The sequence below is a fragment of the Cydia splendana genome, chromosome 6 (assembly GCF_910591565.1).
Source record: "Cydia splendana chromosome 6, ilCydSple1.2, whole genome shotgun sequence".
NCBI classification, from domain to species: domain Eukaryota; kingdom Metazoa; phylum Arthropoda; class Insecta; order Lepidoptera; family Tortricidae; genus Cydia; species Cydia splendana.
The window spans coordinates 20620496-20648048 of record NC_085965.1 but is presented as its reverse complement, the minus strand read 5'-3'; the positions used below and the strand labels follow the sequence as shown (position 1 = coordinate 20648048).

The 27553-nt window shown below is 39.8% G+C and overlaps 2 protein-coding genes and 1 non-coding gene across 4 annotated transcripts in view; 2 read left to right on the top strand and 1 right to left on the bottom strand.

Annotated features, from left to right (window-relative positions):
• LOC134791716 (uncharacterized) overlaps positions 1-27553 on the top strand; it is a 498190-nt gene that overhangs the window by 2709 nt on the left and 467928 nt on the right. Inside the window, exons 2-4 of one of the 2 annotated variants that reach the window (XR_010144311.1) lie at positions 4725-4881; positions 6073-6192; positions 6782-7804. Coding sequence is in view for 1 of the 2 variants with exons in the window: in XM_063762832.1 (XP_063618902.1) it covers positions 4725-4881; positions 6073-6192; positions 6782-7746 (1242 nt within the window). In the remaining variant the exon portion in view is untranslated. Of the gene's footprint in view, positions 1-4724; positions 4882-6072; positions 6193-6781; positions 8118-27553 lie in introns of those variants that run through there. The other variant, XM_063762832.1, reaches the window with a different exon arrangement.
• The window catches only part of LOC134791773 (unconventional myosin-XV), a 161281-nt gene continuing 147129 nt past the window's right edge, over positions 13402-27553 (bottom strand). The window contains exons 24-32 of the mRNA XM_063762928.1: positions 19846-20104; positions 18353-18507; positions 17727-17865; positions 17055-17183; positions 16441-16665; positions 15982-16260; positions 15473-15658; positions 14737-14890; positions 13402-14628 (exon numbers count right to left, since the gene is read on the bottom strand). Of these exons, the coding sequence (XP_063618998.1) occupies positions 14615-14628; positions 14737-14890; positions 15473-15658; positions 15982-16260; positions 16441-16665; positions 17055-17183; positions 17727-17865; positions 18353-18507; positions 19846-20104 (1540 nt within the window). The 3' untranslated portion in view covers positions 13402-14614. The remainder of the gene's footprint in view (positions 14629-14736; positions 14891-15472; positions 15659-15981; positions 16261-16440; positions 16666-17054; positions 17184-17726; positions 17866-18352; positions 18508-19845; positions 20105-27553) is intronic.
• Trnad-auc (transfer RNA aspartic acid (anticodon AUC)) lies at positions 26974-27046 on the top strand. The gene has a single exon. It is a non-coding gene; the product is annotated as a tRNA-Asp (tRNA).

Sequence of the window (27553 nt, the reverse complement as noted above, 5' to 3'; positions counted from 1 at the left end):
TAGGTACTTAATATAATATTTAAAACTTCCGCGTTTTGAATACATAATGCTCACAGTTTACAGTAATATTACTAATAAATATGACTTGTGAGTAGGCACTTTCTTAGATTTTGAATCTAGAGTCATGTTTACACATAGCACGTATGTAGAGTCAGTTGCCCATCTGATATTATACTGTATAAAAACGACTTTAAAATTTGAGGCTGACCGTTCTTAGAAATAAGTATGTAGATTGAATTAAATGCAGGGTCTGATTTAGTTAAGGCCTCTAGAAACATTGACTTTCAAGGGCCAGTCACTTGCGTGGTAAGGTTGGTCAATGTAAAAGCATAGGTACCTACCGTACAACCTCCCAATTATAGTACTGGACGACATATTTATAGAGGTGTTAGGTATGTCTTATTCAAAATTACATACATACTGACTGTTGTATTTAAATAGTGTTTAGTATTTAATTGTATTAAAGCAAACTAAGATGATATGGTACAAATGCAACAAATTGCGTTATCAAACGGGACAATCGGAATACAAACTCAAAAACTAGATATTGTTGATTTATTATCTTAAGATATGGGATCGGATCAATGCCAGATGTTACTTGTATAACCGAGTAAGTAGGTGTAGGTAGGAATTTCGCGTCTCCTCGACCCGCATATTCTCTGGTAGCTCGGCACGCGTATGTGAGATCGATTTGATAGCGACCTGCAGTAGACTGATACAACTATACCTATAACTATTGTGTAGTAGGTATGCAGTCAGTATCACATTGTATATGTATAGTGACAGCCGAAGTGGCCAAATATATCGTAACACACCACGGTTACTGTAGAAATACAAAATACTAAGGATATATATTATGTTCCGATATATTTGGCCGTCACCATGCATCTATTTGATGCTGACTGCAAACTGCTGACTGAGTAAATGCAAAAAAAATAGAAACAGGTAGGTATGCAGGGTACATTAGGTTAGATGGATGGTAGTTATTATCTAATTACGTATTTAAGTAATGCTAAGTAGGTAGAAATTTAACGTATTTTTTTTGGAATAGGTTCCGAGCAGACATCGGGTAATGTTATTCACATACATGTATATGTGTGTGTGCTCGCTCTCCATAAACAAGAGATTGGTCTGATATAAAATAATCTAAACCTGGACCTTGAACATACGGAAACCCGATTGCAGCGCCATCTACGTCAAGCTTTGCGTGTCTCATTTTTACTTGAAGCAAATCCTTTAGGCATGAGTCTTACAGTAGTTACGTTACAGTACGGTAGATGGTATTTTATGAGTCCATTAGAATATTCCGCACACGTACCACGCACATGCGACAAGATGCATTAACTGTCTGGTACGTACTCGTAAGTGCGTCTTCAATGCCGCTCCCACGGTGGACGACGAAGGACTCGTGGATAGGTTCGTGATTGCTGGACCATTGTCACAGGGTTTTAGGTCAAAACTAACGACGCTACCTAAACCGCTGATGTGAGTAGCCATAATGCTTCTTGCTTTCGTATTTTTTTTGTTGAATGTCGAAGTTTTTCGGGCATCACTTAGATTCGTCTAACCATTAACTATTAACTGTATTACCGTCCTTAATTCATCTGCAAAAACCTCTAACGAACTCAGTAGATAACGACGCTGGCATTGGTTCCAAGGGCGGAACCAGCTTTATGGTCTGGGGGTGTCACATGGTCATATACTAGTTATTTTTACGCAAATAAAACAGGGAAATCTATTGTAGATCCAGCCCTGGATCCGCCCTATGATTGGTCCATATTAACCCCCAGGCCCCACCCCGTTTAATCGTAGCCGGATTGTTAATTTTATATAGGACGGCGACATACCTATAGGTAAACTCTGGTAACTATATTTACATACATTATATTACCAATATGGTTCACTTATTAACGTTGATTATTGACGAGCGATACATTTATTTTCGAGCTTAGTTATACCAAAAAGAATAGATAGTATAGAGGGGTCCTGTCATTGTAAATTTTGTAGTCACTGTAAATTTACTGCCATCTATCGACACACTACTAAAACTCAAAATGAAATCGTATAAAGTTATCAAAAAATGTATATATATGGATAAATGATTTTATTATTTTTATATCATTTTGATCCCTGTTCATTCACTGATATCTATGTGTTAAAATTGTTAAATATGAAACGGTGTCGTCACGCCATCTAGCCGAGGATAGGCTAAAGGCGTGTGCGCCATCTATTCGAGAATGATTTTTGCTTGAATTCCGAGGCACGTTTTTTCCTTAGACTTTATTCGTCTTATACGAAGTTACATATGTCTTTGGTTATACAAACTGCCTACAGTCAGCAGCAGAAGTTGCTAAGCGGGCGAGGTGTTCATTACCTTGACACGCTCTTATTCTCTTAACAATAAAGTCGCGTCAAGATAATTTTGAAAACCTAGCCCTCTTAGCAACTTCTGCTGCTGACTGTACCTACTAAGTTGTGGACTATATAAGTATTCTGAGTTTACGGTAGGTATTAGGAATTAATTTTCAACAAATCTGAGGGGTGGTGGGGAAAATCAGCAGGAAGTAAAATCCTAGGATCCATTTGTATATTACGCGCACGTCTCGCGTCTCGCGCAAGATGTGCAAAGTCTTCAATGCTACTCCCACGGTGGACGATAGTCGACGAAGGACTGCTGAGCTATTATGTAGGGTTTTAGGTCAACGCATTGACGGTGACGCTCAAGTGTCCATAAAGTAATGCGTAATGACGTAGGTTCAGCTGTTTGCTGAATAAGGATTTGGACATTGTTCGCAACAACATAACTGTTTTGGCTAAATTTAGTACATATCTACACAAATTGCTAAACAATTTAAATCAAAATATATTATTAAAAAAAGGACTGCGGTTCAGCTTCGCAAGCTATTTAATTTGATAAAGCTTATATATGTTACTCCCACAACTGAGACGAATCTAATGACAACATACATTGTAATCTGTCAAACTGTGTAGGCATTTAGATCGTGCTAAAGAATGAAACAAACATACAGTCATATAGATACATGCGCTGCGCTTGAATAGCAACCCTCCTTCGGTAGTCGGGTAAAAGAAGTAGAGTACTCTAGTAGTGGCAATAGAGCCATAGCCAGGGGCGTATTTTGAAATTTGGCGCCCCGGGCCAATGCGTTTCGCCGCCCCAGAAGTCAAGGAAGAAAAACAAAAGGCAATCCGCCAGGGGCGGCATATGCCGCCCCCGGGGGATGGCGCCCCGGGCCATGGCCCGGATGGCCCTAGGGTAAATACGCCCCTGGCCATAGCGAAGCTATAGTCTTATATTTAAGTAGAAACTTTTTTTCTAGAACTGGCTGGTTGTGAAGTAAGGAACCAAGATTTGGGACTAGTATCACTCCAATAAGGAAGTATTAATAATAATTTGCGGCGCAGAAACCTTGTACATAAACCTTGCTGACCGTACACCTCATCTTAGACACCCAGTACCTTTTAAAAATATACCTATCGCGATCATCGAAACTTAAGTTCAATTAACATTCCATTCGAATATGTAAAAGGTAAGTTTTTCTTACATAAGATAGCTAGGTAAGTACCAACTTCTTTTTATCCATCTAACCTAACATAATGGGTGTGGGTTGTCGTTTCTAAACTTGTTTAACGCTATTGGTGATGGTATGCCGAACGGTAAGCGTCGTATCGTTGCGTCATATGTTTCGACACAGCATGTGGATTCCGAGTTGACACCGTGTTTAGCATATCAGTTGATTTTCTTTTGGAAACGAAGCAGTGTAGCGTGAAACAGTGTTAAATCAACCTATTAGTATGGCTTTGAGTAAATACTATTAGAGACAAATAATAATACAGACCGTCCATCTGTATACGAAGCAACGCTTTATATCAATAGGGTTCACTTTGGTAATAAATCGTAGTTTTGTAAATCTTACATGGCGAGACTCTATGACCTCCGCCTTATAGGTGACATAAGGCCAACTAGTTAGTTCATTGAGATCGTTAAAATAGATGAGCGGGAGTTCAAAGTATTAATGCGGTACTTATGAAACTGAAACCTAACGTTATCTACAACTGTGACGACGGACAAAATCCTATGTGGTGTCTGCATTATTCACTTGTCTCTGATACTAAGTGTTTAAAGTAGGTCTGTACTGTACCTCTGCACTTGAGCAAAAGTAACGCCTACTTGCGCTCCTACTCGCTGCTTTAGGAGCAAGGACATTTTAGTATCTGTTAAAATAAAATGGGTCCCTTCTATGCGCATAATCTGCATTCTGCCTATTAGGACACATGTTATGCATGTAAACAGTAGGTTAATAGCAATGTCTGAGAAGCTGGTGGTCGTGGGTTCGAATCCCGATTTCCTTAATACATGTGAATAGAGTATCAACAAGACTAGAAAATCCACAAAGTTCAAAATCTTATTATACGCAATTTTGCAAAAAAAAAAAAACATAACTTTGATACGTGGGGTAACGTGATCATTGAATTTTAAGTTATATAAGAAAATTCTTTCTGGGCGTCTTCATAGAGTATTTCTGTTTTAAGGTTGCCAAACTACATCAATAAATTCTTAGGCTGGCGTTAAACAACCAACGTCTTATAGAAAGTCGCTGATAAAATTTCCCATTCTCCATTCTACGGTGGATAATATATATATACTTACTTCAATTCCAATTATAACTGAATGATAATGATATTAATGATAATTAACTGTACAGATATTTTGCGTGGCGTGCCTGGTGTACAAGCGCGTGTCACAGGACGACGAGGTGCGGCTGTCCCTACTCCTGCAGAAGTATTCCAGGGAATGGTCGCTACTCACCTCCGTGACCTGGGACTCGGTCGGCGGGGCCTTCGCCGACGCCGTTTATGGAGGTAACACTGATCTACAGCTGTGCGTGTACAGGCAATAGTTACAGTTATATTTAGAATAAGACAGTGTGCGTGGCGTGCCTGGTGTGCTAGCGCGTGTCACAGGACGACGAGGTGCGGCTGTCCCTACTCCTTCAGAAGTATTCCAGGGAATGGTCGCTACTCACCCCCGTGACCTGGGACTCGGTCGGCGGGGCCTTCGCCGACGCCGTTTATGGAGGTAAAGGCCACCCTATACTAGCGTCTTTTGAGCTTCGGCGTCTAGTCAGCGCTTTGGAAAAGCTAAAAGCTCGGTCTCCCAGATATTTACTATAATAATATTTGTGTTGGACTTGCTTACACTTACTCTACACTTTACATTTTTTTATGTTTCACATCAGCAACAGCAGTATCAGGACACAATATGACGAAGAAGAGTTTCTGGATCAAACTGATTAGCTTCATAGTTTAGCTGTTTGATTGTACCTAGTTATATTTTAATATATTGTGTAAACCAAAGATATAGATGTAAGAAATAGATATAATTAAAAATATTTGTACACCGACTTCACGGTAGAATATGATGGAACTTGCATTCATTCTAATTTAAGATCACATCAATTCTGACAAATAAATACATTTCATTTCATTTCATTTCATTTCAAGAAAATGACATAAAATAACATAATGGCGCTTGTGCCTGCCGCGGCAACGTCGTTAACTATCATTAATTGCAATGACTTGTTAATGTTCAGGCCTAGAGCGCAATGGCCTATATTACGTAAAGAAAGCAGAGCTCGACCTTTGCAAAATCCATGCTGTGGGTAGCCAACATGCCAATCGTTTATGCTCCGCAGCGAACGAATCACACTAATATGGAAGAGTGATAGAGAGACACAAAACGTTTCGTTGTCGTAGCTCAGGCGATTGTCACCTTGGCTAGGCACCCTGATGTATTAAGTAGGTAAATCGCTTAAGGTGGGAGATTAAATTGTTCGGAAAATTCCTTATAACATAATATTAGTCATTTGTCTCGAAGCTTCCTGAATAATGTCTGACAATATGACTTATCTGGTCATTAAAGATGACCTAGCGTTCTTGATAACTACGTTCGTAGTGACATCATCAAATTGTTGCAATTAGGCGATTAATTGCTTAGCTGTTGGAGAAAACTAAATTATACAAATTCTAAAGTATGGTTTTGTCTTTTTTAAGGTTACGTGATTATTACCTTCGGGTTGCTGATTGCGAGGATCTTTCAAGAGATTCCGAGAGGCAGGCGGATACTGGAGGGCTTCTTCCTTGGCTTTGGAATGCTGTTCTTCCTAGTTTTAGGTAAGAATTCGTCGTTTTTGAGATAATATTTAATCCTTTTTCAGGCCGCACCAATCCACAAGGTTTTTAAAAAAAAACAAATACCTATTCCAATTAGGGTTAATTTGATTTGAAGACTCATTTGATTTTAAGACAAGTCACATTTCCCGAAAGTGCAATCTAATTTGAACCTTCAACCGGAATGCTAAAGTTGTAATTCTATTGGCGCGTATGTGGTCGATAAATTAGTATGCCTGTACGGATATGATGGTCGTTCTTATCTACGTGACAGCGTGATAAAACGGTGTCCGTCACTTTCTATCCTACGGTGTTGAAAAGTGACAGTTTATTTTATCACGTGGATAAAGATGGATAAAGCCATCCATAATTCGCCGGCTGGATAAGAGTTAAACTTTTTTTGCATTAGGTACACATCACCAGACAACAAAATTACTCCCATCCTACTTAAACCTGCATCCTACTAAAATTTAAAAATGCGCTCGCTTCTAGGTACCTAAACATTAAGATTCGTGCTCACGTCGGATCTCTCATGATGTATAAATTAGGTCTTGCAGACCATGATTTGACTAAAGCTGGATTTGTCTTGCAGGTGGTCTAGAGCTCGCATCTCTGGACGAAGTCCCCCACAAGCTGTACGTGAACGGCGCGGTCCTGGGAAGCCTGTCCCTCATCGTGGCCGCCCTCTTCCTCATCGACCTCCTGGCTCCGAGGGTCTACACCGCCACCCACCACTCGCAGACCGACCCCGTCTCTTCACCCAAGTCAGACAAGAAGGTAACTATACTCTCACAGCCAAAGAACAATGGAGTATCACAGCCAAACGGTAACGGGGTATTAAGTAATGGCAAACAGAATGGCCACATTACTACAGAGAAACCGAAGGATAAGAATAGACCGAAAGATCTAGATTTGACACAAACTAACATAGATAAAACTGACAGTCCTAGCTTATTTGACTCACCCAGCCCCGGCTACACGAAGTTCGATGATAACATAGAGCCGCATCTAGAACAGTCTAAATTCGGATCGCTTCGCAGCGGTCTCGAGGCAGGTAACTACGTCCGCCTATCGGACCCCATGACCGAGCATGACAAACTCCACTACGAGCGGGAGCTCGCCAAATTCAACGAAAGATACTTTAAAGATTACCTGGACAATTTCGCTGGAACGTTACAATGTAAAGAGGGCTATCTTCCCGAGTTGCAATCGCCTAAATTCGCTAAAGTGCAAACTGGGCGATTAAGAAGCTTGTACGATGAAGTGTCGCCGAATTACGAGAAGGCTCGGCAGAAGTCCCCGACCCGAGCGAAGACCGTGCCGAGCCCTACGATACAGCAGCTGGAAGACTACTTGAAAGGATCCAACAAGTCATCGAGAAGGTCGGAGACTCCCGCCTTGTTCCCCATGGAGCCCATAGAAGAGAGAGACAGGGAGGGCGTAGATCTGACGGACCGTGCGTCGGGGACGCCCACAGACCCTGGCTACGTGCAGTACACGGCCGGCAAGTGGCCGGACAAGCGAGAGATTCGCACGCCCCGACACAGCCCCCAGTAACCACCAAAGTCTAACTTAATGCTCTATCTATAGGACTAAGAAAAGAAGTTACCAAGTTGTTGACCAGATTTTGTAGCAAGAATTGGCTTGCTACTTCCGTAATGCTATACTAATGCTCGAGTCGGCTTTAATGTGTTTATTTTAATGCGCTCTTTTGTGCAGAGCCTTCTAAAATAAATCATGTGACGGGAACTCCGGTAAGCGACAAGCGTTCAGTATTATTGTGAACATTGACTGACATACAAATTCTATTGTTGTGTTCAGAGTGTGTGAAATAATTATAAATAGCCATTAATATGTAGATAAGCAGTAGGTAGGTACTAATAAATTTTGTATGACGATGGACGTAATAAACTAATTTTACACGGTTATTTGTTTTTATCGTGGGAACTTTGCAGTTTTTCCTCTAGAATTATTGTAGGCGTTAAAGACAAAATTAAACTTTAATCAAGATAAGTATACCAATTGTATGGACCTTTTAAGTTGAGGAAGTTCGTTGCTCCAGCACTAAGTGGAAGATTAGAGTTAATTTCAAAATAATGAGGTTGGGACAAAGCATTCCACAAACGTCCGACAAACAGCGGACTGTGATTTGAGTCAACTCATTTGTCACGTGTTCTCGCGGCTACCGCTCGTGTAAAAACTGCAATTAAATAGGTATAGTTTTTCCTACAGCAAAAAATATGATTTATCTTTAATATGATAATTTAGGATTTGAGATCTACGTTTCACTAAAAACCTAACAATGCCCCTTGCGTGCGAAAAAAACAGCATTCAATTCGGTTCATCTCTTTAGGAGTTATAATGCCACAGACAGGTGATTCACAAATAGGTTTATAATATAAACCTATTTGTTGTATATTTTGTTGTATTTAATTTTAAATCAACAAATCGGCCTCGGCATATCTCCTTAAACCCATAGGTAGTTAGTAGTTAAACCATGATTGCATTAATTTTAACTTCGAGTTCCCAACAATTAGGTACTTATATTGTTATTCAAATAGTTGTCACTTAAGGTTGTCACACAAAAACTTCCTCGTTATTCATGTCCACTCAAAACAAGACCTTGAGTAGGCCCACACTTGGTTTGCTACAGTTTGTGAATGAATTTCGCAACGTTACTACATGGTTACTACGCTAAACGCTCCGCTAATACAATGGACCGCCAAATGATCAACGAATTCCGTTTACGTGCGTGTTGCCACACCAAGTAGCCTTTGAACTTTGGTTAGCGACGGTCAAGAGCAATTGGTACTGACATGTTAGGTGCTTGATCAGGGTAACAGGCTCTATGGTAACAGGCGAGTTTTAACAGTGGTCAACTTTCCTGGTTTTTAAACATTGGTGGATTTAAGCACATATATCTTGTATATCTCAGATACTAAATTTCTATTAACGATTTTACTATTGGCACGCACCTATTGGGTAGGGTAGGTCTAGGTATAGGTAGTCGATTATCCTGCTTTTATAGGTACTAAAATGACAGATCGGTCGTACAAATTGAGGTAGCCTATTAACTAATTATTATGGGACATTAGATTTCCCAATATTAGACACCTTTTCTATAATGACGCCCTCTATTCCCTATTCGTCACTTCCTTTCTATAAATTAAGTGTTTAGTTTAGTCTCAACTCGTCATCAACATTTGTAACTCTTGTTTAATTTTCGTAAACTGATGATTGAGCATTGTCACGCATATTTACATACGTAGATACTTTCAATAGTTATTTGTACAACAAGAGATCAAAGTTTGATATTTCTTCGAGTGCTTATTTTGAGTCCCGTGCAAGCGAAAGATTCTATTCTATTCTAATTTAGAATCTTGAGCGTAGTAAGGGATTCAAAAGCGCACGAGATGTAAATAACTTTGATCTCGTGTAGTACACAACATTTTTCACCCTAAGCAGTGAGAACATACCTAGAGGACAGAGATAATAGAACCCAAGTATATCGAACTTGTATTAGACCCCGGCCCCGCATGTTGAAATGACATTTGACTATAAAGGTCACTTGATTGTCATTTTGTCTCACTCAGTGAGCAAAATCGCATTTTGCTCACTGAGTGAGACAAAATGACTCAGTGAGCAAATTCGCATTTTGCTCACTGTTTTTAAGAAGCAAAGTACCCTTGTTCGAGCTGCTGAGGTGAAAATGAGTGTTACCTATTTGTTTTTTTTAAAGGTACATACGTTAACATAACAATGTCTTCTTCATTTAATTTTCGTTATACGGTTGTAATGTAATATAAGATACTCAGCTGTTATAATATATTTCCTAACAGTCAGTCATCTCTACGTAAATATTATGACACACATCGGCTCACCGTATTTTATGCTAACAGCGTATTATTGCGACACTACGGTAAACTGTTGTCACAATACAGCTACAATAGAAAAATGTCTGTGAATGCCCTTATAAGAGTTATAAAGGTATCTAAATCACAACTTACTATTACCTAAAAATCAAGCAACTATTTGCGAACCTAAATTCAAGGATTCACTGGAATCTCGCGACAAGTAGAGAGCTTCTTTGATATGTCAGAGGGCCTACCGCGAACCACGTTCGACGTGTTGCCTCTCTGTCGCACTTGTAAATTCGTACGTACCTAAGTGTGACAGGGTGACAACACGTCAACAACAGTAGCGACTTCATAGAAAGGATGGGCCTTTCATAAAATCTTAAAAATCGCAAGTTAAATAGTAGGTATAGTTGAAATTTTTTAAGCTGCCCGTTTAGGGCTATGTGAGCTCATAGTTCTAAAGCTAAACGGTCAGCTTAAAAAAAATCAACTATACGTTGCTTTGCTTGCCATACAAAGTCGTATTCAAATATTTTAACCTCGCCTGTACATTTTAGTCATCTCAGTTAATGTAACAATACCATGGCAGCTTGAATACATTGAAATGTCAAAAGCTAATACAAAAATGTCCAGCAACTTTTCAGGCTGTTTTACAAAGGTGTGACCTAGACCTAATTGGTCGCGCACTGTAGGCTTTAGGTAAGTTATTTTTATATAAGTACCTGTCCTATGGTTTTTGCGGAATTTTCTCTTGCGAAAACTCAGACTGTGCAAAGAGCTTCCGTCTGGGTTTTCTTCGGATGTCGGTTAAAAAAGGGTAGAGTTTCTATAATTAAATCGACAATACCCGCATGTGACATCCCTAGTAAGGCAGTGGATCCATAATAGGCTACAGTAACTAAGGTAAGTACCTATGACTCGTAGATGCTAAATGTTTTCGTCCCTACCGGTCAGCGGCGGCAATCAAGAGACCAAGACAATGGGGATTGTGTGAATGTGGCCCCAAAATGACTCGGAATTTCCGACTAAACACTAAACATCCTACACTACCCACGGAGCAAAGAGTTATTTAAGAAGAGAAGTAAAGAATAAAATTAAAATCTTGTTTTCAATTTGATAGCTGATAATATACCGGGTGTGGCCTGTAACTTGAGCAAAAAATTAAACTGTAGGCTGTACTCCTCATACTGACCAACATTTGTTCAGCGACTTTTAAAAATAACTTGTGGTTTGATTTTTAATACACTTTAAGTTTATTCTAAGACGCAATGTATTGCGAATTTTGTTGTGTTTAAGGCGTGACAAGCAACGTCAATCACAATGATATGGCGTGGCGATGGCGTCCATTGAAGATAATATTTATTTTGTATGAAAAATAGGGAGTCTAAATACTTCATAATTTTTAAAAGTTGTTGAACAAAAGTGTCACCGTTTGAGGAGTACAATCTAATATGTTTTAATTATTTGCTCGTGTTACAGGCCACACCCGGCAGAGTACCTACAGTGCCAACTGTACAGCGCTGTGACATAGGTAGGTACTTTGCGGTAGTTCTGGTTTTCAAAAGTTGGCGTTTGACAATTCAGTTACCACAAAACATTTGGGCCATTTGGCGTAGTGTAGATAGGGCCATTTGGCGTAGTGTAGATAGCGCCATTTACATTTAGACTTCTACCATCAACACACTTGCTTTTATTTATAAAATTTTAATATTACAAGTAATAAATAGTGAGTATTTATTAACAAACATCGGATTCTAGGGGGCAAATTGTATGACGGATAGGGATCCCGTCATACAATTTGCCCCCTAGAATCCGATGTATGTTTATTAATATAAATTACTAAAAGACATGCTTAAACAGGAATATAAAACTAAAACTAACTACAATTAAAATTCTTCTACCATCAACAATTCTTTGCACATAGTTAGTAAGCACTTGCTGATTTACTGTGTGACTTGTTGGGCCTCGTTTGGGTCCTAACCAAGGTTAATGTGTTAATGTTGTGTGAAGTATAAAACAGATGCAATAAATGTGTCATAATTGTATAACATTTGCATAGCACGGCGCTTGCACTACGTGTTTGCGATTGTTATTGACGACGAGATCGAGGCTAGCTTGACTGCTTCGATTAAGTATACATATTATAATTCAGTATTATGTAATATAAGATTTAATGCAGATTTCTCAATGATTTTGTTCTAATTCGCATCAAATTTGTGTTCTTGCTAACCTTTATTAATTATTTCAAAAATATTTTTTGTACTAAAAACTGCAGTTCTGATGAATATAGTTAGTATAGAGCCAAATTTCGATGCTCTCCGAAAGTATAGTCGGACCAAGCTAAGTTTTTATGCCAAGTGTCTGCAATATATGTATTGTTTATTATTATGCATTCTTACTGCTAAGTTTGTGCAAAGTTAGCGTGGTCAGTTCAGGGTCTATTGATTTTCAAATTACCTGGTCAAACCGGTATTTCACTTAACGCGACACCCTATAGGGTCATTGCGCTAGTTTTCGTCCACTTGACGCAATTTGAATAAAAAACCTTCATTGCTGCACAAATTTGGACTTATTGCAAGTGGACGGAAACTGACACTGGACAGTAAACTGACGCAATTACCCTATTTAAGTATTGACGTACAAATATCTATGTATAGATATCTGTGTCAATGTAAATTTATCAATGCAGCGAAGCAGTATGTACCAGTTTTTTTTTACGGTAATCATCTAATAATAATCACGATATGTCGCACACTCTGTCAACTGTGCAGTCCCCTATGACTCACCTATCAAGTATATTTCCCGTAAGTGTGACTAGGCGAGGCATATAATTATGCAGAGTTAGGAAGCCTTGGTGGTACCGGCGCGGCGGTAGACAAAGGACAGTTTTTACGCGCCGTGGGAACGCGGGGGGCCTTGGCACATCAGCTGGGGCTGGCTTTTAGGATGCCACTGGCGTAGGGTTGTGCAATAAGTGGTAATTGTAAATTGAAATGGTTAGGGCATTCAAGTTTTAAAATGACAAAAAAACGATGTGAGTAGTAGGCAGTGACGTCAGGCGAACTATAGCTCCTCCGCAAAACATTGTCTGACATACCTACTGCGTCGAGTCGTGCGATGTTGTCAGACATGTCAAGCAAGTGTTGGAACTAACTTAAGCCCTCGTATGCCGGAGCGCGGATCCGCGTACGAGGAAAATATTAGAAAAATAATCATAATTACGGCACACGAGAGGTTAATTACAACAATGATGTTGGCATGTGCCTAATATACCGGTCTACGTAGAGTTATTCAATCGGAATAACATGCGTAGGAAACGTGTTAAGTAATATGGGTAAAGAAATACAGTACAGAATATTCAAAATATTACTTTATTGGTATCTACATTACATTCTCATAATTCGAATATTTATTTAAATTATATTACATAATGACAACAAAATAATTGATTTTAAAATATAAGTATACATGACTCCGACCCTAAAACGGCCTAAAATATATAAAAAGGAGTTATTGCTTACGTTACTTTATTTTTGTGTCGATTTCATTTCAGATATTTAAAGAACTACTTCATAAATAGCACCTTTATAACAGGAGGAAGACAGAGTAAGGCACAAAATATCATACAATCGTTTTACCTCGAGATTCGTAAACTGTGGGATCCAAATTTTGTCGATGGAAATAACAATACTATATATAACATAATACGAATTCCATAAACAAAACACAAATAAAATTATCTACAACATATAATTTGAGAATACTTTGTGATTGACACTATCACCCTGTTCACGTGTTGGAATGTTAAAATTTACTTGGAATGTAACACATGCAATAATATTTCATTATGCTAAAACAAATGTATGAATAAAATATATTAAATCATTGGTGGTTACACAAGAATGCGATTATGCAAAACATTCACCTAAGTTGACTAAATTAAATTAAAAATCTTTTAAAACTTCTCGTAAATTATATTAACTAAATATGACTAAAATGAAAATAGAAGTAGGTATCTACGCGTGGAATTGTTTTGGTGTGAAGTAAACAAACATTACATTTGTGCTAAAATCCTATTCTCATTTCAATCGCAGCGGCCGCAGCGCATACAGATCGTTTCATCGAAGCTGGCGTGAATGAAATGAACTGAACGAATGACATCTATCGTTGTATGTCTTCTATCATCTTGTCGTGTCATCATGTAGGTACATAATGTCTGATTTTGACGCATGCACAATTGCACATACATTAGTTCACGCCAGCTAGTTGAGCATTACATAGAAATAAGGCAATAATATACAAACACGTCGAGAGTCTTTAAATATAAAATTATTTCGAGATTCTGACCGATCATGCATTGCGGCTGACGAAACATATAATAATAAAATACTATCCTCAATACTTATTACATTACGATGTTCAGATCTCCATAAGGACGGATTGTTTAATGTTAGGTGAGCATTATGCATTGTATATTATGCATTGGTTTGTAATATAATTACTGGAAATATTATACACACTGCACTTAATTACTTGAGTCCGTTTATTACATGCTTGGTCTAACTGCCTCATGCGTTGAAACCTGCAACAAAACAGATGATTAGTTTTGCTAATGTGAACAAATTTTGTAAAATTATTTTGAATTATTTCCTGTTTATCTTACAAATCACAAATGTAATTGGTCACTCACCATCGTGATGCCTGTGGTCCCTCTGCAACTGCACGTACTGCCGCACCAGTCGCGCGACTTCATGAGCCTGTTCGGCCTGCAGTCGGGTTACTCGCTGCTGCAGGAGCGAGCCGCATTTCACGTCCAGGAACAGCGTGCCGTCTTCAGACCGGACCTGGTAATAAAAATAAACATTTAGCAAAAATGAACAAAAGTAATTCAGTAATATAGTGACAGAGTGTTTCGACACTATAGGGTTGTCAAGTTTGCGCGTTAGACGCATTGCTCAACACATTCACTGCCGAGTTGCCGACCGAACGAAACGCGCAGTTGTTGAGTCAAGCGCCCACTCTTTATTATGGCTCGTTTTCTCCTAAGATAGAAGACTAGTTGCCTCACGCCTTGGAAATTGTATGTGAGAGCTCGCATGCGAGTTTCATTACATTGCGGGTTTTGATCGGTCGGTTGAATTGGACGTAACAGTCCGTAGTGCTATCTAAAATCGCATCCGAGTTCGCGCGCCGTCTAAGGGTGGTATTCCATCTGTTCAATATCTTGGTCCAATTTCATTGCGCCTCACTCTCTCATTAAGCAAAATGTGAGACAAAATACACATTGGACAAAGAAATGGGACAGGTGGAATATCACCTTAAGCCGTTACGAGATTAGATTATAAGTATGATGCCATAACTATCGATCTTCAATTTCGTCTGGGTATAAGTCATCGTGTCTTGCGTGTGTAAACTAGTGTACACACCTTCCTGGTGGAGATGAGGTCGGCGTAGGGCCAGTGCGTGTCGGTGTCGTGCGTGTGCGCGTCCAGCAGGTGCACGCCGCGCCGGTTGAGCGCTAGCACGTGTTCCCGCCACTCGTTGGGTGCGCCACCGCCGACGCGGCGCACTGCGAAGAACGATGAGCCGAACAGCGGCCAGCGGGATAGGACCTGGGGAAAATATTACATTAACAATTTATTCACTTTGAAGAAAACAATTTTCTTTCATGTTGGTAGAAAGGTAGTCGCGCGCATTACGAAATTTAAGCGTAGGAATAATTAAACTACGCTACAAGCTAAGTGCACGGTAAGTTAAATAACGAAAACTGGAAACCAGGGAAAATAACCATCGTAAACTTCACCAGGTCAAGTGTGAGTCAGTGTCAGCATTGGACAGAAATGCTGTTCGGTCCCGGGCGGGCGACGCCTCGGTGGCTAACTACATCGCGGGTATATTTATAAATACTGCAGCCAGTTGAGAACACTCGTGTTACCTGTAGCACTTTAGACTTGGCGGCGGCCGGCGAGAGCGCGCGCGCCGCCGGCCACTCCTGCGCCACCCAGGCGGCCCACTTGGCCGGGCGGGGCTCGCGCAGCGCCAGCAGCGGCTTGGGCAGCAGGAACTTCAGGTCCCGCGCGTGCGGGGCCTCGCCCAGCCCCGCCGCGCGGTGCAAAAGCGCCGCCACCAGCGCCACGTCGCGCAGCACGCCCGCCGCCGGCGCCGCGCCGCCGGGGAGCACTAGCAGTAGGCCTTCCAGGTAGTCTGGAGCCACCTGCGGATGCAATTATAAATATGAAACATAAGCTTTGTCTAAGAGTTTAATTGGTACACGATTCGTCACGTCTATAATGTTCTCATCTTGTATGGGTTGAACAACACTTCAGTGTACAGTGTACTTTAGAGTGTTCTCGTCTTGTACCTATGATTATCTGGACTGTCTATGAGGACTCACCTGGTTGAACAACACCTCTGTGTACAGTGGAGGAGCGTCTGATCTGAGCGGGTGGTGCCACACGGAGCGGCAGAAGATGAGGTAGAAGGGATGATGAGCTCGCTGCAGCTCCGTGGTCACGTCCAGAACATACTCGTCGCCCGCGAGGGGCATGGTGAGCGCGTCGCCGGCCACGATGCAGTAGAGGGAGAACTCTTGACGCTCTGCCTCGCTTGTCACGCCGATCTGAAAGCAGAGACAAATGTTAACAGGTTTAACCTCCTGGGGTTCAAAGTCCTAATACTAGATGGACCAGAGTTGCTTTTGTTTTGTTTGATTTTAAAACCATACCAATTCAATTATATTTTCTAATAGGGTAATTCGCCAATAACTGCCCACTTTTAGTAACTGGCCACCCCAAACCAAAAATGAATTCTATTCACCTATAAATAGAATTCATTTTAGTATAAGGTGCCCACTTGGCCAGTTATTGAAACCTTATACTAAAATGAATTCTGTTTATAGATGAACAGAATTCATTTTTAGTTTAGGGCGGCCAGTTACTGGCGAATTACCCTACCATTAATTTGAATTTGTTGTTATGTTGTGTTTATTTACTTGTTGTTTGTACATACCAGCTCGCACAGCTCGTCGACGATGTCGCGCACGACGGTGGCGCAGCGCGTGTTGACGACGCGCTCGGCGCCGCCCGGCAGCCGGTACAGCTGGCGCCGCGCCGACCGCCCCGCCGACACCGCCGTCACCTGCCAAATCAACAACATTAGTAAGGTCAAAGACATACACGTATAGGTATATGATACGTTAGGTGTATGACATACACGTTACGTTAGGTTACCCATTTAATGAGCTTAGGTTAACTAAGTAAAATTCAAAATACTCCTAAAAACACTGACTTTATGTGGACATATGAATATTGTAGGTATATAAGGTGGTCAATAAGGCTTAGTTTCCCCTCTGGGTTTGACGGTCAGATGGCAGTCGCTTTTGTAAAAACTAGTGCTTACGTCAAATCATGGGATTAGTTGTCAAGCTGACCCCAGGCTCTCATGAGCCGTGGCAAAATGCCGGGATAACGCGAGGAAGAAGAAGAAGGGCGGGTGGTATTCCACCTGTCCATAATTTCATCATATCTGCATAGCGTTTCACTCTCTCAATAAGCAAAATATGAGACGCAAATACAAATTTGATCAAATATTGGACAGGTGGAATACCACCATAATCAATGACTCTTATAGGTAGCTCTTGGAACCTAATTTTAAATTATTAACAGGAAAATGTGTCCTTACCTCCTCGACACTAGGTACATTCTTGCGTCCGCCGCAGCGGAGCGTCTTCCTTAGGTTAGCTAGGCACACAGCCGCAGTGCCTTGGCACGGCCGCCGCCGGTCCGCTGCCGCGGCTGACAGGTATTCCACTAGGAACGGCCTGTAAAACATCATTTAACATTATTGTTTTTGTTTAAATCGGAAAAATTAGAAGGAAGTACCTAATTAGAGAAAACTAAAATTCCTACCACAGCTATTAAACATTAAATTTTATCAACGGGTTTGTTTTTATCATCGATTGTTTTTACCATAAGAGCACCATGAGCGGGATCCACGCCCATTAGCTCCAAGCTTAGGATGCCCCTCGGAAGGTCCTATCTTGGCCCCCAATCTTTCTTGTCCCCTGGATGGATGCCATGGCTTAAAATAGCCCTAGTTATCAGCCCACTTGCCTTATCATTATCAACTTTAAGTATAGTCTGCTCGTATACATAATAATGCAGGCCTTTTTTGTTCCAATTCGAAATAATAATCTTCCTCGTTTTATCTATTTGGGTGAGGCGTTGTCGCTTTAGTGCGACTGATTGTTCCACCTTCACATTACACATATTTAGTTCTAGAGACAGTGTAAAAAAAGGATAAGGAACCTTAAAGTATCAGAGCATGTGAAGTAAGCGGCCAGGATGGACATGAGCCGCCAGGCGCGCTGGCAGGAGTCGGGCGCCGCGGACCGGTTGGAGGTGGTCTGCTTCATCAGCTGGCAGTACACCTCGTCGCGGAGCTCCGGGACTGAATGGCAGTGCTGCAAAACAAAATACAGTGGTATTGTATTGTACCTATATATATATATATATATATAAATATCCAAGCGAGATAGACTGAACAAAATCCGCGACTGACATCTTACGTAGGATTAGGAGGAAATAATGATGAGGATTGAGGCATAAAGTGCTTTATAAGAGTTCATGCTTAAATAACCTCAAGTAACTGTGATACATGGCTGAAAGAAACACGTTAAGGTCTTCACTCTTCCCCATGGATAGTCATTTTAATCCTGCTCCATTAATCAGACAATCGTATAATTTAGTATGCACTTTTACCCAATTAAATAAGTAATAAATCTGCAAATTATGCTCGCCTTCTATTTAAACAACACAACTAAACTATTCAACAACAAAACTATCAACAAAACTATGAGCGTCACTGTCACGATGACAATGTGTTAGTGCCTATTATGCAACAATTTTATAAAAAAACACTCAAATGTGGTGAAAAAGTATTATGTCTTTGGCTATTAAGTTCTCTCATCATTCTCTTGCCCTTGTCCCATTCACTTGGGGTCGGCGCAGCATGTCTTTCTCTTCCACACCTCTCTGTCGCCCGTCATTTCATCATTCACTTGCGTTCGTTTCATATCATCTCTCACACAGTCCATCCACCTTTTCCTCGGTTTTCCTTTCCTCGTACTTCCCTCCACATTCATTCGTAATACCTTTCTCGTCACATGACTTTCATCCCTCCGCATAGTTCTCTATTAATTGATAATAAAAATTAAAAGCTTGGCATAATAGAAGTTTGCCGCGTGTAAGTAGTATTGTTCCTATAGTTTACAGGGTTGAGGTATTTGATGAAAAGGCTATTAAATTACTAACGCGTATTCCTTACAAATCTCATTATGGAAGTATTCAACAATTAGTTTAACACTCGGGTACAGAATCCCACGTGAACAAAGAGCATTAATGTTGATTTGTATTTAAATTCAAGAAATGTTTCACGCAGACTCAGTGAGGTGTGAATGTGAACACTTCCTCAATGACGGCGTACTTGAACTGTAATGAGTGATATTTTGATTAGCAAGAATATCTACGAAACGGATACTTTTAAGTGGTTTTACGACCATTTAAAAGCAAAACAATTGCTTGCAAGAAAATAGACTAAATAGTCACGTTAACACGGCAAAACCAAGGCAAATAGCATTAATAAACCACAATACCACAAGCACTGTATGTATAATTTAACTTCAGTAAAATCCTGTTGCATAGCCCATTCATTCGAATTTAGATCTCATAAAGTACTTAAAGGCGGACGGGGCCAACGCAGGCTGGAAGCGACGCGGCACGGCAACTGATTTAGAACTCACCATAAGCACTGTATAGACGCATTTAACTTCAGTCAAATCCTGGTGCATAGCTCTCTCATTAGCGTTCAAGTCCCCACAGTAAGCCCGCACACACGTGAAGCACTCCAAGGCCGGCGGCGCGAGCGCCGGTGGCAGGCGAAGCAGCGGCGCGCGCAGCGCTGTCGCCTGCCATTTCACCACGTCGGTCTGCGCCTTCCAGGTCCATTCGTTGCGCTTCGCCTTACTCTTGAGTGATGAATCAGCTTTCAGGATTTCTAGTCTGAAAAGGAAAACAAAAAAGTCAGAACTTCCATATACGACAGTGCAAATAAACAGTATTGCTGATTTAGAAATTTTGCAAATTACAAATAACGCGTAATTTGGTCCGTTGGTTGTGGAGCTAAGACTTTAGTCCAGAGAGTTAAAAAATCGGCCAAGTGCGAGTCGGACTCGCACACGAAGGGTTGGGTTCCGTACCATTATCTATAAAAACGGTCACCCATCCAAGTACTGACCCCGCCCGACGTTGCTTAACTTCGGTCAAAAAAACCGCGTTTGTTGTATGGGAGCCCCACTTAAATCTTTATTTTATTCTGTTTTTAGTATTTGTTGTTATAGCGGCAACAGAAATACATCATCTGTGAAAATTTCAGCTAGCTATCACAGATCACGAGATACAGCCTGGTGACAGACGGACGGACGGACGGACGGACAGCGGAGTCTTAGTAATAGGGTCCCGTTTTTACCCTTTGAGTACGGAACCCTAAAAAGTAGACTAGTTTCGTTTTCAGAGGAGAATAACATAATCAGGTTCAAATTTTGGATTTATTTGTTCTTTTAACAAGACCTACATACGATATGTGTACCTATATTACGAACTATTCTGATAATTTGTCGTTGTCACTTTGCATAAAAATCACTTCAAATTTGTTTGTCTCCTCATATTATAGTTTACCTAGAAGCGGCACGCAATTTAAACATTCTTCAGGAGTATAAGTAGGAACGCACTACACCACCAACCAACACACCTGACACATTAACATTGCACCTACAATGCAATCATGTCTCAATACAAGCGTGTAGCATTTGCCGTTTTCGACATTCAAACGGAAGAAGTATACTCGCTTTCTTATTGTTACTTAAACTAATAGCCGATTTGGGCGCGCGTTATGGACGATAAAACATCGGTATTGCCTTCATATGTTACGTCCGGATCATGATTTAATGTCTTTTTTAAAATATTCATAGCATACGCAGACTACGCAGTTAATTATCACCGCCCATCAGTATAAATACGTTTCCCTTTAAAGTAATTATTTTTGACACAGTTTCTCTTTCCATTAGAATTCATTAGACCCTACTATCTAAGAAATTTCAAAGCATTTGGTTACAAACCATCCATTAGGATTCAAACTTTCAACCCCTTTAGGGCATGAATTATTTAAAAAAAATGGAGGATTTAAAAAATAGTTTTTTCTTGACATTAATATTATTTTATTGTCACACACTATTACATATGGTATTTTTCTGGCTATATTATGTAAATGTTACATATATGTAGATTGTAGAGTTCGTGATGATTTTGATGCTGTATCTAAACCATGTAAATTAAATTGTTTATACGACAACGGCCACGAGTTTGGTGCACGAGTTGCAGCCGCCGCGAGCACTCGAGCCTGAGGAAGGACCCCCGACGGGCCCGAAACATGTCGCCAATAGCGACTAAAAATTCAAGTGAGTGAAACCGTTGTCGTATAAACAATTTAAAATATGTCTCACGAAAGTTTAATATCGATCATGTAAATTAATTTTAATGACAGCAACTGTATATCTAGATGTGTATATAAATATGTATGTATGTAATGTAGTTTTCGTGACACCAGCTATTAAGGCTGAATAACATATTAACTTAAGTAGTTAAATGTCACCTAATACTTGTTTTATTGTGATGCAATAAATTACGCTTTATAACCTAAGTGTCAAGGAAAAAAGCAACCGATATTGACATATCAATTTATGCAAATCCCCTGCAAACTAATGAATCTCGTTACTATTATGACTTGCAAATTAAATGTTAATTTGTCTTCCGAAGTGTTATATTTATTACCTTTTTGAACTAGTTACATTTCGCGAGTGTTATCGAGTTTTATTTTAAGTTTTCGTGTTGCATAATGCGTATATTTCCTACTTTTTAGGGTTCCGTACCTCAAAAGGATAAACGGAACCCTTATATGATCACTCGTGCGTCTGTCTGTCTGTCCGACCATTCCCCCCTCCCTATTACCCCTCCCTATGTATACGCACCATATACCGCTTACATTACCAACATTCGCTTCGAAGTATTTTTAAAGAAAAGGGTCTTCTCACTCTTACCGGTATATATATCATGGAATTATGTCTATTTGTTCAAAATTACCCAGACTATTTTATCAAGAAAAACTCGTTAAGAGAGAATATAAGGACTCAATATAAATTTAATTTAATGCGTCCAATTGCTAACAATACAATGTATTACAAGAGCACATTTTTAACAGCAATACGTGTATTTAATGAATTACCGAACGAATTAAAAATGTTGCAAGGTAATATTTTTAAGTATAGGTTAAAGAAATGGCTGATTGGGAAAGTGTACTACAATCTTAAAGAATTTTTTGACGATGCATGTGGCAACAAAATGTAAATAATTTAGTTTATAAGTAGTTTTAAGAATTGTATTGTATGTTCGCAAAGGGCAGCTGTTGATACCATTTATTTGTAAAGATCATCTATATGTATACCTACACAGTGGACAATAAAAACATTCTTATTCTTATTTATCTCAGAAACTACGGTCTAAAATTTTGAAAAAAAAAATACACAAAATAGTTCTTTACCTATAGATGACAGGAAAACCTATTAGAAATGTTCAGTCAACTGTGAGTCGGACTTAATTACTAGTTTTTGATCCGATCCCTACGGGTTTTTTAAAGACATTTCATTTACGTTTTACATTAAAAAATTTTTTTTTATTGGGTAATGTACGGAACCCTTGGAACGCGAATCCGACTCGCAATTGACCGGGTTTTTTATATTATACCATAAAATTATTCGCTATTGATCAAACGTCTAATAATGTGTTTTACGTCATAAAGTAAAAACGTATGCACCTAGTATTAATTTTCAGCATGCTTGTGCCTAGGTACCTACATAGATACATTGTTATTTTACTCTACCTTGTGGTGGGGGTTTGAGCGATATTGGTGTCAATCCAAACACGTATTTAGACACATTTTTTAAGTATGCAAATTAGGCACATAACCTAATAGGGTATTATACTGTATTTAAAATAAATTATTTTACACCATGCATGAAATAAAGCACCAGATAATTATTAGAAAAACACAGATAGGAGTTATTTTTAAACACAAGTTCTATTTGATAAATCGGATAGAAACAAAAAGTAGGTGAGTTGACCGTGACGTCACGATGTAATGTTTCATATAAATTCCATATTAGCAAATCGTTTTGACAGTTCTAAAAAAGTAACTGATTTGACTAGTAGGAAAATACCCTATTAGACTCGGTCATTTCCCACTTTTTAGCAAAGTACCTACTTACCAGTATTTATTTCGTAATATGCAGATATTCTGAAACGTTTGAAAAAAGCTAACTTAAATCGGCCATGAAAGTGTTGTTACTATACGAGTATGCCAGCATTATTGATTATTGGCCCAGATACTCATACTCTACTCCAAACTTACGGCCCGATTCGAACTTTAAGATACGTCAGTTAATAGATCTAGAAACGATATGGATTAGATATGTCAGTGTCAAAAGTGACGTTTCTTCAAACAAAAACGTCACTTTTGACACTGACACATCTAATCCATATCGTTTCTAGATCTATTAATTGACGTATCTTAAAGTTCGAATCGGGCAGTTAGTCGTAGCTTCTAACTATTAATACCTAGAGAACACCAAGGTATCGTTGTCGACATTACAAAAACGCAGTCAAAGTAAACAAAGCCAACAGGAAGCGCGCGCGCATTCGATGCAAATTCACGCAGTCGCATTGTTGCGGACTCTAGCGGTTATTGAGTAATGTTGCGCTTTTTATAAACGTAAACAAACAAAGCGAAAACCAAAAGCTTTGAAAAAAATAACGTGCTGCCTACTGCTTATCAGTAGTCTCTCCACTGTCCGTCCGTCTGTCTGTCTGTCACCAGGCTGTATCTCATGAACCGTGATAATGAGACAGTTGAAATTTTCACAGATGATGTACTTCTGTTGCCGCTATAACAACAAATACTAAAAACAGAATAAAATCAATATTTAAGTGGGGCTCCCATACAACAAACGTGATATTTTTGCCGTTTTTTGCGTAATGGTACGGAACCCTTCGTGCGCGACTTCGACTCGCACTTGCCCGGTTTTTTATTATCCGAACATTGGCAAAAAACTTAATCGGGGCTTTGTTTATTGAATTTTTGACAACTAACACATCACTTCCACAACACAACACGGATATGACCAAGGATCTCACAGAATGCTGGTGGCCAGCTCATCGTCGCTGGTTTCCTGCGGCACCTCGCCACCTTCGCTGGACGACAGGCTGTCCACCGAGATGTCGTGGTCGGTTCCCGCCGACCGATCACCGCTCGACACCGCCGACATTGCGCGACTGCCCGCCCGCCATCATCATCGATACTACGCTCGCATCAATCGGGGAAAGTATCGAACCGGGGAAGCGATTACGGATTACGATACGAATAATTTTGCATTTCATTTCGGCTTTCAAACGTTAAACAAACGTTCGGCCTTTACTGATTGCGCGATGTATATTACGGACTTCCTTATTAAATTTTTTGACTTGCGTGAACTGTTATCAATGCTTTTAGTTTTCTGCCGCACCTATCTGTTTATCTATGCCGGATAATTCATTGAATCGAACTTGTTCCGGTTTTCACCGATGCGATTCATATCCGAGTATGGTTATTGTATATAATTAACCCGTGCGAAGATAGGCGTAGCGTAGCGGTATAAAACTATAAACCTTTAAGATACAAAAACACAATGTATGAAAATGATACAGTTCCAAGACTTAATCTCAATAAACTCGTCGTAAAGTTAAGACAGAAGCTATACAGTCGAGTTTATCTAATGTGGTTCATTCTTTGGTATTCTCAGGCCAGTCATGACTTTTGATTTATTCGCACATATATGTTACGAAGAAATTTCTCTTTGTATCAGCCTTTCGAGCACCGGAAGGCACCGCTAGTGACGCACCTTCTGCAATTGAATCGTCAAAAGTTCACGCAACGTCGCTCGATAATCGGTCGGTGTCGTCTTTACGCTAATTGCTTGATTAATTATAGATCCGACACACTCCGCGTTAGGACAAAGCAATTAAAGTTACTAAAACAATCATTACGAAACTTTTACTTCAGGTTGTTTAAATAAGGTTTAATGACACTGAAAATGTATTGTAATGTTTAAAAATTATCCTAAAAAAGTCCTTATCACGTACGTGTATGTTTCCTACATACACTTTAACTAGTCACCAGAAGGAATATGATAGTTATTTTTTTTAAATAACTGTGTTTTTCTAATTTGACTGCCGGAGACGGACGTAACACTTGCCGAACTAATCCGTGAAAATCGCTCATAAATGCGGACACCTTTTTACCAAAAAAACTTATATCACAAAACAAACACTCGGTAAAAGAACGATTTGACGGAGGGAAAGCGTACACTCGACGTTCACGCGATTCATGCACGAACACTCGCGTTAGGAAACTGACGAGCATCGGCACTAGAGTACTAGGGTAGCAGGACTGGCAGGAGTGTCGGGATACTTGCATGTAATGCTTCAGCCTGGAGAGCGCTGCGCACGGCATCGTGGGCGCCCCGCGACTGTCCCACGTCGACCTCGGGAGCACCACGTTCCACCCGAATGATGTTCAACGCACAACTAACCAGGGCTGCCGCAGTTTTTCCGAAACGTTTTTATGGCGCATTGTCTTCTCGTTTCAATGCAGCTGACAAAACTGTTGCTCAAGATTCTCATTACGAAAAACGTAGCATTTTTTACAATTAGGTCAGTAGATGTGCCCGCACGTCGGCTACTGTGGGCCAGTGATTGTTATGTTGGCTAATCTTGGCTTCGATCTCACAATGTTTTGATGTGACTTGTATGAATGGGTTGCATTGCATCATGTGTCACGAAAATTACGCTATTCGCATAAATTGAGATTATATCATTGTTGGATTCGAAACTTTTTTTGTAATTAGTTCTCGATAGGTTATCTAAGGAAATTAATTAGTATAAAAAATAAGAACCATAGCAATCGGCGATTGCTCACCTATTTTAAACGATCTGATTCAGACAAGATTTGCAATAGTAAGACTTCGGTTTAGGAACAGAAGGAGGAGTTTCTGTTGAATTCAACAGTCAGCATACCTAATAAACTGCTACGCCCAACTACCTACAGCTTGCCGAAGTAGGTATCTTTTGCCGGTTGCAGTATACCTTAGAGTTTAGACAATATTAGATGTTAATTTGGAAAACCAAAACCTAAAACGCAAACAACCTGTGTTTTGATCCTGCATATGGAGCCGATGCTCGTGGGTCCGAATCCAAGGGCATATATTGGTTTGATGAGCTCAGATATCTGAGTCGTGGGTGTTTTCTATGTATACCTACATATTTAAGTATATATCAATTATATGTATCGTTAAGCTTAGAATAAATTTAAAAGTGGAAAAATTACTGTCTTGGGTGAGACTTGAACTCACGGCCTCTGGATTGATACTCCAACGTTCAGCCATCTGAGCCACCAAGACCTCATCCATAGCCAGCAAATCTTTCCACCATATTATAGGTCAAGAGGACCATAGCGACATCTACCGCAAGAGTGTTACACTTCTTAAACGGGTACCGGAGACCCATACTAATTTTAATTTTTTACAAGCAGAAACGTCTGCGAACGATGCTATTAAGCTTAAAAATTAAAATTAAAATTAGTATGGGTAGCACATCGTAACTGGTGAATTTCCAATATGACTTGAAACTCCGGTAGCCGTTTAAGAAGTGTAACACTCTTGCGGTAGATGTCGCTATGGTCCCCTTGACCTATAATATGGTGGAAAGATTTGCTGGCTATGGATGAGGTCTTGGTGGCTCAGATGGCAGAGCGCTGGAGTATCAATCCAGAGGCCGTGAGTTCAAGTCTCACCCAAGACAGTAATTTTTCCACTTTTAAATTTATTCTAAGCTTAATAGCATCGTTCGCAGACGTTTCTGCTTGTTAAAAATTAAAATTATATGTATCGTTGTCTAAGTACCTAATACTCACAACACAAGTTTTATTTATCTTAACGTGGGGCTTAGTCAATATGTGTAAGAATAAGAATGTCGTATAATATTTAAATTTAAACAACCACAACCCTGGAAGAGAAACAGCGGCCGCAAAAACGCGAGTAGAGTGCACATACCTCGAGCAAGCAAGCAGTAAAGCGACGCATTCAATGTAAATAGTCGTGGAAACGACGGGCAATTACACACGAGACGCTTTGTCGGGTTAGGTACTTATAAACATATAATTATGATAAACTGCGGTAATATATAATATATTATTATGGACTATTTAATGACTCTATGTAATGTTCCTTCCTCCCTCGGTCAGTTTCTTTAATGACTTTTGTACATGCATACGACTTTCAAAACAAAGCATTTTAGGATAACAGAAAT